Raw genomic sequence first — 15,972 nt, forward strand, 5'->3', positions numbered from 1 at the left:
ATTTCTAAGCGATTTTATGACTATGAAAAAGTTGCATAGGGTCTCTTTAAGATAAGCAGTTTTTACACTGCAAATAAATAAATAAATAAATAAAATCTTATAAAGTGTAATCAATCTTATATTAAGATTTAAGCCATAGTTTAAGCCATAGTTTTTAGTATGAACAGACTTACCTAGTGCTCTTGACAGATAATTTTGACTTGATGTAATAAGACTTAGATTTCTATTAGACAAGCAGTTTTTGCAGTTATGGACATTTTTGGAAAAGCAGTCAATGGGGAGAGCTAAATTATTTCCTGGTCGCGATCGTCTTCTGCCTTGATGTTTGTCACTTGTAATGACAATTTTTCATGTGAAGACATTTGACATGTATTTCATAACTAATGAATTACAATATTGTGAAAGATCGTAATTCCAACGACTACAAACCCAGTCGCGCTAGTGATATAAGCCCCACTCACAGCCACACTGGATTGTACAGGCATACCAGCAACAGGTCTTACTTGAGCTTCAGCTGATGATGAAAATACCATGAGTCAGAGGATTAAACACATCAGATAAGTTGTGCTCATCCATAGACAATATATAAACTACTGTCAAGTGACATAGCTGGCAGCAAGATGTAACCATTAACTAACATAACAGCTAGCCGCATCCAGAGCCTCTCGTTTCATTATGTTGGTGACGTACATCGCTTGAGACGAGAGATGTAGTCCAATGAGTGGATTCACATAAAACTAACATAACTTTTATAGTCTAACGAACAAAAAAATATCTTTCAAATTCTCACACATCATATGTAATTCATGGTCCAATTCGAACGAGACCAAAACATAATTCTTCTCTCTCCATTGACTCCCGGTCATAATATTTCAAGAGAAAGGTGTGTGTGTGTGTGTGTGTGTGTGTGTGTGTGTTAGTGTTAATTTTGTCACCTATTTTTAATTTAGTTGTAGTCTTAGTCATGTGACGAAATGTTCTTTTTAGTCTTAGTCATATTTAGTCATTTAAATATAATTTTTGTCAGTCTAGTTTTACCCAACTAAAAGTCTCATCATTTTAGTCTCGTTTTAGTCGAAAGAAAACTCAAGGTATTTTAGTCAAGTTTTAGTCAAAACATTTGAGTCTTAGTGAATAGGCTACTATTTCAGTCAAAAATAGTGACAGTCAGCTATGTGTTTCACACATCTCAATTTTCCCCCAATATCCTTTGTCCACAGCAGTCCCAAAGTAGGCCTACGAATGTTTTAATCCGCTACACTAGATGACGCTATGCGCCTAAACGCCATAGCATACAGCCCCAAACATTTCCATATTAGTTTCATTAGCTTTTTTGCTAGCAAACTTTGCATCATCAGTGTAACTAGTTAAATAGTTGACATTACTTGCTGAATATATTCGTATGAATATTCTGAGGGATGTTGATTAGTATATGTATGAGAGAAGCTGCAACTTATGAATATTCGTGTTGTGGTATTGTAGTTAGCTTGCTAACTCTGGCAGAAATCTCTGGTGCGCTTGCATGCAGTTTGTTGTTGTTGTTGCAGCAACAGTGCGTAGCCTAGCCTACAGGAAAGCTACTGTGTATGAACTCATTTGGACTATTTTGATCGCTTAACAGGTAGATATTCTGTCTTCTCATTTAGTGGACGAAAACAAAGAGAGATTTTATCTTAGTTTTTACATCATGCAAAACATTTTAGTCTCGTCTTTTCTCGTCAACAGTAATGCATTTTATTATAGTCTTAGTCAGTGTTTCAGGACATTGGTTCAGTCTCATCATCGTCTCGTCTTCGTCTCGGAAAAAAAGGTCGTTGACGAACATATTTAGTCTCGTCTCGTCTGACGAAATTAACACTAGTGTGTGTGTGTGTGTGTGTGTGTGTGTGTGTTTGGTTACCTATGTTATGGATGGCCCTAAAGTTCCTGCCATCTCCTGTGATGGCCATCGTGACATCTCTGTTGTCTGGGAAACAGATTGAGCAATTGAGTAGTTTAAACCGGTTTAACACTTCCAGCAAGTTGCTTCGAGGGAAAGAGACAGAGAAACAAGTTATTTCTTTGATAAAACAATCATGTGTTCAGTTTGTAAGGCATTGTCTCAGTGTTTATTTCATTTTTACTGAAGTCAAATGATTTTACGAGAAAGCGCTAGGTAAGTATCTCTATACTGAGAACAATACCAACTAGAAGTGTTGATCTTAATCTAAGATTAAATACACTTGGTTAGATTTGATTAGATAAGCAGTTTTTGGACCGTCAACACCTCTACTCTAATCAATATTTTCTTCCGAGGAGACTAAAGAAGGTCCACCTGTCTCCACACACTGCTTATCTAATCAAATCTAATTAAGTGGCATTAATAAAGATATAAAAAAACCTAGTTGGTATTGTTTTCATTATAAAGAGACTTACCAAGTGCTTTCTTGTAAAATCATTTGACCTAATTTAAGAAAAGTTTGACTTATTTTAAGACATCTCTTCCTGAAAATGAGCAAATGTACTCATACATGTTTACTTAAAAATGTTGGTAACACTTTATATTAAGACAAACATATTCACCATTAATTAGCGGCTTACTTACATGTGTATTAGTAGCATACTAACCATTTGTTAGTCATTATAAGTCACTAATTAATACCTTATAACTATGAATAAGGGGTAATTAGGAGCTTACATAGGGGGAATTCTTAATTAAAGGGATAATCCGGAGTGAAATGCACTTTAGATCAATTTTTCGGACTATTGGGAGTACATACGTTGAGTTGACACCAAAATCATGTCATTCGGATGTATTTTGAGAAAGTTCGAGTTCACCGTTTTTAGCCAAAACTCGTTAGCCTGTAAGTGACCGGGGCAGGTCCTTTCGCCACTACAAAACGCTATTTTTATACCTCTTCTACTGTTCCAAACAACACTACACTTACGTGGTAGTGAGTAGAGGGTCCCTAAAGCCAAACCGAAGTATCCCCACGTCTTTATGTGGTCGGATAGAGAGTCCAGAATGAATTTAATCGAGTCAGTACCTTTCCGGAAATGTTAGTAAAGTGTTGTGGAAGCGTTGCGCAGCTGCCGCAGCGACATTTCCGGAAGGTACTGACTCGATTAAATTCATTCTGGACTCTCTATCCGACCACATAAAGACGTGGGGATACTTCGGTTTGGCTTTAGGGACCCTCTACTCACTACCACGTAAGTGTAGTGTTGTTTGGAACAGTAGAAGAGGTATAAAAATAGCGTTTTGTAGTGGCGAAAGGACCTGCCCCGGTCACTTACAGGCTAACGAGTTTTGGCTAAAACAGTAGAAGAGGTATAAAAATAGCGTTTTGTAGTGGCGAAAGGACCTGCCCCGGTCACTTACAGGCTAACGAGTTTTGGCTAAAAACGGTGAACTCGAACTTTCTCAAAATACATCCGAATGACATGATTTTGGTGTCAACTCAACGTATGTACTCCCAATAGTCCGGAAAATTGATCTAAAGTGCATTTCACTCCGGATTATCCCTTTAAGGGTCTAGTAAGGGTAGATTAAGGTCTTGCAGAATAAGGTATAAATAAGAGACTTATAATGACTAACAAATGGCTAGTATGCTACTAATAAACATGTTAGTAAGCAGCTAATTAATAGTGAATATGTGTGTCTTAATATACTGTAAAGTGTTACCAAAATGTCTTGTTATGAACAAATCATAAAACAATAAGCATATATTCACTTGATTCTAGAATTCTAGAATTGTCTGTGTGTTGTATTTGACTTACTTTTGACATGTTGGATTTGGTTTTATTCGATCAAATGTTGGGTCTCTGTACAGATTACAGGCCGCTTGCTCAAGCTGTAAAAAAATGGACAAAGCATACTTATGGGTTCTCTCCATCTGTCTCAAACGATACAATGCTGGCATTCATTTTTTATGCTAGCTATAGTAATCATGCTAAGATAATGTACAAAACTAATATCTAACCAAGTGTTATTAATCTGATATTAAGATTTGAAAATATGTTTGGCATTGTTGTTAGCTTAAGAGACTAACTTCTTACTCTCTCAAAATATAATTTTAACTTTGAAGAGTTTGATTTGGTTAGATTTTTTTTGTAGTGAGTCTGATGAATTTACAAGGAAGTGCTGGGTAAGTGTCTTTGTACTCTGGAAAACAATACCAACTAAATTGAATCTTTCAAGAGGGGTCTTAACCCTTTGATGCATGAGCTATTGGAACCCCCTCTAATGCATGGGCCACAAGTGACCCGCATTCATTTCAAATGTAATTCCAAGCATCTATGTGGGTTTCTCTATTAGAAACTTCCAATAACTTTAACCCTATAATATTTTAAATTAGATAGTGTTTAAAGGACAACTACTACTATACTTCTAACTACTTTTGTATCTTAGAAGTAAACATAGATTTGGAATGTTTCCATTATTTCGAAGACATGGGTCAAAAGTGACCCGCATTCATTTATTTTTTTAATTTGTTCACTTCTAAATGAATTATTGTATTGTTTTTGTTTGTATGTCGCTTTGGCCAAAGTAAGTAACGTAAGTAACATCTGATCTTGATTTAAGCAGTAAGCCCCGAGAGGCCGTGGGTTATGTTAGGGATAATCAACGACGCGCCGTGCGTTTATAGGAAAATAATGCACGTTCGAAGTGGTAATAAGGACCCGACGCCGCAGGCGGAGGGGACTTTACACTTCGATAAGTGCATTATTTTCCTATAAACGCAGAGGGCGCGGAGTTGATTATCCCGCTTATACCACTGCTACTATCATTTTCGTTTATATTGCCGCCGTCTTAGATACAACGTTGCTGTTTTTACCGTTACATTCACATTGGCGAATTAATATTCAAGTGTAATAAGCCCAAAAGAAGGGAACTACTTCATTGCCGTGCTGTATATAGAAAAATAATGCACGTTCCAAATAGTGCATCACAATAGGAAATTTGACCAAGCAGTGGTATAAACTGTATAATCGAACAGCTAAGGGGCGTTGTTAAGCACGACGCAAAGTGGAGTGAAGCCTTACAAAGATTGAGAACATGACTTGTTCACAGTGGAAAACGCAAAGCATTTTGGGAATCTGCGGCACAAACTGAAGTAGTTTTACGGACTTGAAGGAAGAACACAGTGCAGTGTTCGAGATGCCGTTTACCTGCTGTGATTATAAACTGCAATAGAGCGGCATGAAGCTTATCTTTCATCGTTTTCCAGCACGGAAAAATAATAGTATACACTATCAGAGGGGACGAAAAGGCGAGGAATGGCATGGATAGCAGCAGTAAGGAAGCCCAAGATTACATTCTGTTTTTCAAACTTTTGTTTCACATTAAGTTTTCATTATCTTCATGCCAGGCCATAGGCCAGAACACGAGCCTAACGCTAGCCCATGTAAACTGGCCAAACATACCCATAATGCTTTGCGTTTTGATGACGTTACCCCCTAGTTGGTCACAGGTCTTAACGATCTCTATTATTATACTGAATGACTGAAAGTTCAGACTTACATCAGTTTGAAGATTATTGGTACACGGGATTGAAGCTCTTACAGATACTACAGGAAAAGCAATCTTGTCAACATCTTGAGGCCGACAGAATCTTCCTGAGGGATACAAGTAAAGCATTTGTAAGAAAAGCATTTTTCTATATTTTCTTCACTATCTTATAAGTAGGTAGCCTTGTCCTACCATACTCTCGTACATTCATGTATAGAGAGTCTGGCCACTTTCCATTGCCAAGCGTGAACTTCCTTGAATGCGGATACTCTGTTGATGTTTAAAACTATTGAATCTGCCCAGAGCCACTCAGATCTGCCATAACCAACAGCTGACGTTTGGTCGTGACGTGACATGCTCAAATTAGCCCATCACCTCAACCATCATTCTCAGCTACTCCCTGTTTGCTGATTAGACCTGCACATCTTTGTCTTGAGAAAACCCGCGAATATACCGCAGACCCAGACTCTCTGTACATTATAAATGTACGAGAGTATGGTAGGACCAGGCTAATAAGTAAGTAAGTACAAGTAAAAATTGTAGCGCAGACAGGATTACAAAGTTGTTCACAAAAAGTGCATTAGAAATAGAAAGAGCATTAGAGTCTGGGACCAAAAGCTCTATCAGCAACAAATGAAACCTAACCATGTGTTATTTATCTAACATTAAGAACAGAAAATAGTTGGTATTATTTTAAGCATGACGAGACTTACTCATCAAAGTCATTTTTAGCGTTTCTGCAGCATTGTTTCATGTGTGACATCTCAACAGATATAGCTGTTCTGTCAAGTAGTTGCAAAAGAAACTCGAGATCTCGCAAAACAAACTCGAGATCTTGCAAAACCAAACTCAACATCTTGTCACCTCCGTACTTTTATGCCTTTAATCGGACAGGAAGTGAGTGGGAGAGAGAGTTGGGATGGGATCTGGAAAGGACCACAGGGAGGGAATCGAACCCGGGTTGCCGGCGTGCGGGTTTAAGTCCCCCAGCCATTGGCGCCACGGCTGGAGCCAGAAATCAATCACTGTTAAGTGGTAGTGTGTTATAAACTGTACCTGCACGAGTGAACAACAAATGTTAATGTTGAAGCAGCACATGCTGAGTTTTCAACTCATGTGGACATACCTGGAGGTGATGTTGTTGTTGTTATTGCTGCGGCAGTTTGCTGATCTCCTAGGGGTTTCAAGAAAGGGAGTTCACCGAGTTTTACTTGGTATGTTAACCCAGTGGTTAACCTGTTTTTTCAGTTCCAAAATGGTGTAAGGCTGTGTAAGTCACTATGGTAACATATGCTCTGAACTTTAAAGGTACACTATGCAGGGACAGGTGTTTTTGCCGACTGTAAAGCTCCCTCTAGACATATAGTTATATTTTGATATGCCGTTGTAAAAAGTAACCTTCGTGTGACTAGCCTCTCATGTACACAATGAAAATTTGTTACCAACATTACAGTTTGTCTCAGTCGTTTTGGTACATTTCTCGAATCATCCTTGAGATTTGATAAAAAAGTAAGTGCATTTCTCAAAACTATTTGTACAAATAGCTTGGAAACACCATGGATTACCTGCAAAATCCAGTTTCTTGTTCAAAATCCTTCGTCCATCTCTCAAAACTAAATATTTGTGTCAATGAACGTGTCAGTGCATCAGAATGACCAGTGCGTGTGCCATTGTGTACGAATAAGACAGTCTTAATCATATTGTAAGCACAACAGTGTACCCTGGAGGGATGATCTGATGTAAACTATGCCTTACATTTTTATGACAATTTTTGTAAATTGTAGGTTACACCTTAGTGAATGTAGGAATTTGATCAACAATATTGCCATTTACGCTTTTACTGTTTTTTACGTTTGGTCGTGATGTGACATGCTCAAATTAGCCCATCACCTCAACCATCATTCTCAGCTACTCCCTCTGTTCGCTGATTAGACATGCACATCTTTGTCTTGAGAAAACCTGCGAATATACCGCAGACCCAGACTCTCTGTACATTATAAATGTACGAGAGTATGGTAGGACCAGGCTAATAAGTAAGTAAGTACAAGTAAAAATTGTTGCGCAGACAGGATTACAAAGTTGTTCACAAAAAAGTGCATTAGAAATAGAAAGAGCATTACAGAGTCTGGGGCCAAAAGCTCTATCAACAAATGAAACCTAACCATGTGTTATTTATCTAACATTAACAACAGACATTTTTTGGTATTATTTGAAGCATGACGAGACGCACCCAGTTTTCTCTTGAAAAATCATGTTGACTTGAAGGCTGGCTTACATTGACAAAGATTTGGAAAAGATTGTTGAAAGACAGTCTCAGACCCTCTCACATCTTAAGACAAATCATCGAGTTTCTAGTCACAGGCCAGTCTCAGATTAGGATTTTGCAAAGACCTGTGGGTCACCATTTACAAGACTACTACTAGATTCCTTCAAATTATTTCCATCGTGCACGTAGCCTATATCAACAGGAACTCATACGATATCCTACTCATCGAAGTAATTTTTTTGCGTTTCTGCAGCATTGTTTCATGTGTGACATCTCAACAGATATAGCTGTTCTGTCAAGTAGTTGCAAAAGAAACTCGAGATCTCGCAAAACAAACTCGAGATCTCGCAAAACCAAACTCAACATCTTGTCACCTCCTGGGCTCCGTACTTTTATGCCTTTAATCGGACAGGAAGTGAGTGGGAGAGAGTTGGGGTGGGATCTGGAAAGGACCACAGGGAGGGAATCGAACCCGGGTTGCCGGCGTGCGGGTTTAAGTGCCCCAGCCATTGGCGCCACGGCTGGAGCCAGAAATCAATCACTGTTAAAGGGACACTTCATCGATTAGCATTAAGCTTTGTATCTTCAGAAAACCAGTCATGTTTTTGAATGGTCGTGCATCATTCCCTCAGTTTGCCTTGAGATGGGAGAAATACGGATTTCAATGTTGGACTTCCTGCTTTCAATGATGTAAAAATCATCATTTTACATCATTGAAAGCAGAAAGTCCTGTTCATGGATTTCATTGAAATCTGTATTTCTCCCATCTCAAGGCAAACTGAGGGAATGATGCACGACCATTCAAAAACATGACTGGTTTTCTAAAGATACAAAGCTTAATGCTAATCGGTGAAGTGACCCTTTAAGTGGTAGTGTGTTATAAACCCTCCAACCCAGGGTGTGTTTCTCAAAGTAGAGGATTACCAAGGATTTTTCCTTTGTAGAACAAGAGTCAAATTATTCAAAGAAGAGGTGTAGACACTGCAAAAACTGCTTACCTGATACAAATCTAACTAAGTAATATTACTCTTATATCAAAATCAAAAAATGTTGTTTGTTTTCAATATAAAGAGACTATACCTAGCGCTTTCTTTGATCGTCATTTGACTTAAATTAAGAAGAGTTTCAAGAGATCTCATCCTAAAGACAAGCACATTTGGCTACCAGTGTATTCAGTAAATTGGCCCTAAAACAAGCAAATATATAGTGTGTTTACCAAATTTGCCTTGACAATACTCCTTAAAATAAGTCAAATGCTTCTTAAATTAAGTCAAAATGATCTTTCGAGAGATCGCTAATGTAAATCTATTCATACTAAAAACAATACAGAATAGATTTTTTTTTATCTTGATATAATATAGATTTTTAGAATACATTTTGCAGTTGATTTTAGCCAATATATGCTAAAGATACAGTGACACCGGCTTGAATCAACAGGATATACTGTACCTGCACGAGTGAACAACAAATGTTAATGTTGAAGCAGCACACGCTGAGTTTTCAACTCATGTGGACATACCTGGAGGTGATGTTGTTGTTGTTGTTGTTGTTGTTGTAGTTGTTGTTGTTGCTGCAGTTTGCTGATCTCCTAGGGGTTTCAAGAAAGGGAGTTCACCGAGTTTTACTTGGTATGTTAACCCAGTGGTTAACCTGTTTTTTCAGTTCCAAAATGGTGTAAGGCTGTGTAAGTCACTATGGTAACATATGCTCTGAACTTTAAAGGTACACTATGCAGGGACAGGTGTTTTTGCCGACTGTAAAGCTCCCTCTAGACATATAGTTATATTTTGATATGCCGTTGTAAAAAGTAACCTTCGTGTGACTAGCCTCTCATGTACACAATGAAAATTTGTTACCAACATTACAGTTTGTCTCAGTCGTTTTGGTACATTTCTCGAATCATCCTTGAGATTTGATAAAAAAGTAAGTGCATTTCTCAAAACTATTTGTACAAATAGCTTGGAAACACCATGGATTACCTGCAAAATCCAGTTTCTTGTTCAAAATCCTTCGTCCATCTCTCAAAACTAAATATTTGTGTCAATGAACGTGTCAGTGCATCAGAATGACCAGTGCGTGTGCCATTGTGTACGAATAAGACAGTCTTAATCATATTGTAAGCACAACAGTGTACCCTGGAGGGATGATCTGATGTAAACTATGCCTTACATTTTTATGACAATTTTTGTAAATTGTAGGTTACACCTTAGTGAATGTAGGAATTTGATCAACAATATTGCCATTTACGCTTTTACTGTTTTTTACGTTTGGTCGTGATGTGACATGCTCAAATTAGCCCATCACCTCAACCATCATTCTCAGCTACTCCCTCTGTTCGCTGATTAGACATGCACATCTTTGTCTTGAGAAAACCTGCGAATATACCGCAGACCCAGACTCTCTGTACATTATAAATGTACGAGAGTATGGTAGGACCAGGCTAATAAGTAAGTAAGTACAAGTAAAAATTGTTGCGCAGACAGGATTACAAAGTTGTTCACAAAAAAGTGCATTAGAAATAGAAAGAGCATTACAGAGTCTGGGGCCAAAAGCTCTATCAACAAATGAAACCTAACCATGTGTTATTTATCTAACATTAACAACAGACATTTTTTGGTATTATTTGAAGCATGACGAGACGCACCCAGTTTTCTCTTGAAAAATCATGTTGACTTGAAGGCTGGCTTACATTGACAAAGATTTGGAAAAGATTGTTGAAAGACAGTCTCAGACCCTCTCACATCTTAAGACAAATCATCGAGTTTCTAGTCACAGGCCAGTCTCAGATTAGGATTTTGCAAAGACCTGTGGGTCACCATTTACAAGACTACTACTAGATTCCTTCAAATTATTTCCATCGTGCACGTAGCCTATATCAACAGGAACTCATACGATATCCTACTCATCGAAGTAATTTTTTTGCGTTTCTGCAGCATTGTTTCATGTGTGACATCTCAACAGATATAGCTGTTCTGTCAAGTAGTTGCAAAAGAAACTCGAGATCTCGCAAAACAAACTCGAGATCTCGCAAAACCAAACTCAACATCTTGTCACCTCCTGGGCTCCGTACTTTTATGCCTTTAATCGGACAGGAAGTGAGTGGGAGAGAGTTGGGGTGGGATCTGGAAAGGACCACAGGGAGGGAATCGAACCCGGGTTGCCGGCGTGCGGGTTTAAGTGCCCCAGCCATTGGCGCCACGGCTGGAGCCAGAAATCAATCACTGTTAAAGGGACACTTCATCGATTAGCATTAAGCTTTGTATCTTCAGAAAACCAGTCATGTTTTTGAATGGTCGTGCATCATTCCCTCAGTTTGCCTTGAGATGGGAGAAATACGGATTTCAATGTTGGACTTCCTGCTTTCAATGATGTAAAAATCATCATTTTACATCATTGAAAGCAGAAAGTCCTGTTCATGGATTTCATTGAAATCTGTATTTCTCCCATCTCAAGGCAAACTGAGGGAATGATGCACGACCATTCAAAAACATGACTGGTTTTCTAAAGATACAAAGCTTAATGCTAATCGGTGAAGTGACCCTTTAAGTGGTAGTGTGTTATAAACCCTCCAACCCAGGGTGTGTTTCTCAAAGTAGAGGATTACCAAGGATTTTTCCTTTGTAGAACAAGAGTCAAATTATTCAAAGAAGAGGTGTAGACACTGCAAAAACTGCTTACCTGATACAAATCTAACTAAGTAATATTACTCTTATATCAAAATCAAAAAATTTTGTTTGTTTTCAATATAAAGAGACTATACCTAGCGCTTTCTTTGATCGTCATTTGACTTAAATTAAGAAGAGTTTCAAGAGATCTCATCCTAAAGACAAGCACATTTGGCTACCAGTGTATTCAGTAAATTGGCCCTAAAACAAGCAAATATATAGTGTGTTTACCAAATTTGCCTTGACAATACTCCTTAAAATAAGTCAAATGCTTCTTAAATTAAGTCAAAATGATCTTTCGAGAGATCGCTAATGTAAATCTATTCATACTAAAAACAATACAGAATAGATTTTTTTTTATCTTGATATAATATAGATTTTTAGAATACATTTTGCAGTTGATTTTAGCCAATATATGCTAAAGATACAGTGACACCGGCTTGAATCAACAGGATATACTGTACCTGCACGAGTGAACAACAAATGTTAATGTTGAAGCAGCACACGCTGAGTTTTCAACTCATGTGGACATACCTGGAGGTGATGTTGTTGTTGTTGTTGTTGTTGTTGTAGTTGTTGTTGTTGCTGCAGTTTGCTGATCTCCTAGGGGTTTCAAGAAAGGGAGTTCACCGAGTTTTACTTGGTATGTTAACCCAGTGGTTAACCTGTTTTTTCAGTTCCAAAATGGTGTAAGGCTGTGTAAGTCACTATGGTAACATATGCTCTGAACTTTAAAGGTACACTATGCAGGGACAGGTGTTTTTGCCGACTGTAAAGCTCCCTCTAGACATATAGTTATATTTTGATATGCCGTTGTAAAAAGTAACCTTCGTGTGACTAGCCTCTCATGTACACAATGAAAATTTGTTACCAACATTACAGTTTGTCTCAGTCGTTTTGGTACATTTCTCGAATCATCCTTGAGATTTGATAAAAAAGTAAGTGCATTTCTCAAAACTATTTGTACAAATAGCTTGGAAACACCATGGATTACCTGCAAAATCCAGTTTCTTGTTCAAAATCCTTCGTCCATCTCTCAAAACTAAATATTTGTGTCAATGAACGTGTCAGTGCATCAGAATGACCAGTGCGTGTGCCATTGTGTACGAATAAGACAGTCTTAATCATATTGTAAGCACAACAGTGTACCCTGGAGGGATGATCTGATGTAAACTATGCCTTACATTTTTATGACAATTTTTGTAAATTGTAGGTTACACCTTAGTGAATGTAGGAATTTGATCAACAATATTGCCATTTACGCTTTTACTGTTTTTTACGTTTGGTCGTGATGTGACATGCTCAAATTAGCCCATCACCTCAACCATCATTCTCAGCTACTCCCTCTGTTCGCTGATTAGACATGCACATCTTTGTCTTGAGAAAACCTGCGAATATACCGCAGACCCAGACTCTCTGTACATTATAAATGTACGAGAGTATGGTAGGACCAGGCTAATAAGTAAGTAAGTACAAGTAAAAATTGTTGCGCAGACAGGATTACAAAGTTGTTCACAAAAAAGTGCATTAGAAATAGAAAGAGCATTACAGAGTCTGGGGCCAAAAGCTCTATCAACAAATGAAACCTAACCATGTGTTATTTATCTAACATTAACAACAGACATTTTTTGGTATTATTTGAAGCATGACGAGACGCACCCAGTTTTCTCTTGAAAAATCATGTTGACTTGAAGGCTGGCTTACATTGACAAAGATTTGGAAAAGATTGTTGAAAGACAGTCTCAGACCCTCTCACATCTTAAGACAAATCATCGAGTTTCTAGTCACAGGCCAGTCTCAGATTAGGATTTTGCAAAGACCTGTGGGTCACCATTTACAAGACTACTACTAGATTCCTTCAAATTATTTCCATCGTGCACGTAGCCTATATCAACAGGAACTCATACGATATCCTACTCATCGAAGTAATTTTTTTGCGTTTCTGCAGCATTGTTTCATGTGTGACATCTCAACAGATATAGCTGTTCTGTCAAGTAGTTGCAAAAGAAACTCGAGATCTCGCAAAACAAACTCGAGATCTCGCAAAACCAAACTCAACATCTTGTCACCTCCTGGGCTCCGTACTTTTATGCCTTTAATCGGACAGGAAGTGAGTGGGAGAGAGTTGGGGTGGGATCTGGAAAGGACCACAGGGAGGGAATCGAACCCGGGTTGCCGGCGTGCGGGTTTAAGTGCCCCAGCCATTGGCGCCACGGCTGGAGCCAGAAATCAATCACTGTTAAAGGGACACTTCATCGATTAGCATTAAGCTTTGTATCTTCAGAAAACCAGTCATGTTTTTGAATGGTCGTGCATCATTCCCTCAGTTTGCCTTGAGATGGGAGAAATACGGATTTCAATGTTGGACTTCCTGCTTTCAATGATGTAAAAATCATCATTTTACATCATTGAAAGCAGAAAGTCCTGTTCATGGATTTCATTGAAATCTGTATTTCTCCCATCTCAAGGCAAACTGAGGGAATGATGCACGACCATTCAAAAACATGACTGGTTTTCTAAAGATACAAAGCTTAATGCTAATCGGTGAAGTGACCCTTTAAGTGGTAGTGTGTTATAAACCCTCCAACCCAGGGTGTGTTTCTCAAAGTAGAGGATTACCAAGGATTTTTCCTTTGTAGAACAAGAGTCAAATTATTCAAAGAAGAGGTGTAGACACTGCAAAAACTGCTTACCTGATACAAATCTAACTAAGTAATATTACTCTTATATCAAAATCAAAAAATGTTGTTTGTTTTCAATATAAAGAGACTATACCTAGCGCTTTCTTTGATCGTCATTTGACTTAAATTAAGAAGAGTACCAAGAGATCTCATCCTAAAGACAAGCACATTTGGCTACCAGTGTATTCAGTAAATTGGCCCTAAAACAAGCAAATATATAGTGTGTTTACCAAATTTGCCTTGACAATACTCCTTAAAATAAGTCAAATGCTTCTTAAATTAAGTCAAAATGATCTTTCGAGAGATCGCTAATGTAAATCTATTCATACTAAAAACAATACAGAATAGATTTTTTTTTATCTTGATATAATATAGATTTTTAGAATACATTTTGCAGTTGATTTTAGCCAATATATGCTAAAGATACAGTGACACCGGCTTGAATCAACAGGATATACTGTACCTGCACGAGTGAACAACAAATGTTAATGTTGAAGCAGCACACGCTGAGTTTTCAACTCATGTGGACATACCTGGAGGTGATGTTGTTGTTGTTGTTGTTGTTGTTGTAGTTGTTGTTGTTGCTGCAGTTTGCTGATCTCCTAGGGGTTTCAAGAAAGGGAGTTCACCGAGTTTTACTTGGTATGTTAACCCAGTGGTTAACCTGTTTTTTCAGTTCCAAAATGGTGTAAGGCTGTGTAAGTCACTATGGTAACATATGCTCTGAACTTTAAAGGTACACTATGCAGGGACAGGTGTTTTTGCCGACTGTAAAGCTCCCTCTAGACATATAGTTATATTTTAATATGCCGTTGTAAAAAGTAACCTTCGTGTGACTAGCCTCTCATGTACACAATGAAAATTTGTTACCAACATTACAGTTTGTCTCAGTCGTTTTGGTACATTTCTCGAATCATCCTTGAGATTTGATAAAAAAGTAAGTTTATTTCTCAAAACTATTTGTACAAATAGCTTGGAAACACCATGGATTACCTGCAAAATCCAGTTTCTTGTTCAAAATCCTTCGTCCATCTCTCAAAACTAAATATTTGTGTCAATGAACGTGTCAGTGCATCAGAATGACAAGTGCGTGTGCCATTGTGTACGAATAAGACAGTCTTAATCATATTGTAAGCACAACAGTGTACCCTGGAGGGATGATCTGATGTAAACTATGCCTTACATTTTTATGACAATTTTTGTAAATTGTAGGTTACACCTTAGTGCAGGGGTGTCAAACTCATTTTCACCGAGGGCCACATCAGCCCAATGGTTGCCCTCAAAGGGCCAGATGTAACTTATAAGATTTGTAGCACCAGCCACAAAATCTTTAGCATCGGTAAAACTTCTAAAATCGAGAAGAGCAAAAAGTATCAGCATGACATGTTCTTTTTTATTATTGTTATGTTTTGTAAAAACAAAACACCACTGTCAGTTTTTAGATTCGAGTATATTCAACTTTACTGTCATTGCACGAGTGAAATACCAGTAACGAAATGCAGTTTTACATCTAGCAAGTGATGCAAACGAGTAGGCTAACTGTCATGTCAAAAAGTGCATCCATATGAAATGCGTCACTAGCCTACACCGTTCCATACACATAGGCTACAGTAGAAGCGAACGGTCCCGGTGGACTTTTTCTTTGAAGTTTTAAAGTTGAAAGGTGTTGTGTGGATTCTATGTTGTTCGTTTTAAACTGAAATGAAAATGCAAAGCAACAGGGCGATTACTACAAACTTCTAGCATACCTCTGCTTGCCTGATATGAATGCACCTCTTCTCGGTCAGAATAGGCTTATTTTCGCTTTTGGCCAAACAATCACTTGCTCGATTAGCAAGGATTTGGAGCTGGATTTTTTGGATAATAGGA

At 38.0% G+C, this 15,972-nt stretch overlaps 1 protein-coding gene across 1 annotated transcript in view; it reads right to left on the minus strand.

The window, feature by feature from the left end:
- LOC134079648 (mucin-5AC-like) overlaps window positions 1-15,972 on the minus strand; it is a 46,994-nt gene that overhangs the window by 17,937 nt on the left and 13,085 nt on the right. Inside the window, exons 3-8 of the mRNA XM_062535771.1 lie at window positions 11,957-12,025; window positions 9,277-9,345; window positions 6,618-6,665; window positions 5,504-5,598; window positions 3,760-3,833; window positions 1,901-2,025 (exon numbers count right to left, since the gene is read on the minus strand). Coding sequence (XP_062391755.1) covers window positions 1,901-2,025; window positions 3,760-3,833; window positions 5,504-5,598; window positions 6,618-6,665; window positions 9,277-9,345; window positions 11,957-12,025 — 480 coding nt within the window. The remainder of the gene's footprint in view (window positions 1-1,900; window positions 2,026-3,759; window positions 3,834-5,503; window positions 5,599-6,617; window positions 6,666-9,276; window positions 9,346-11,956; window positions 12,026-15,972) is intronic.

Source organism: Sardina pilchardus, chromosome 1, assembly GCF_963854185.1.
Source record: "Sardina pilchardus chromosome 1, fSarPil1.1, whole genome shotgun sequence".
Taxonomy (NCBI): Eukaryota; Metazoa; Chordata; class Actinopteri; order Clupeiformes; family Clupeidae; genus Sardina; species Sardina pilchardus.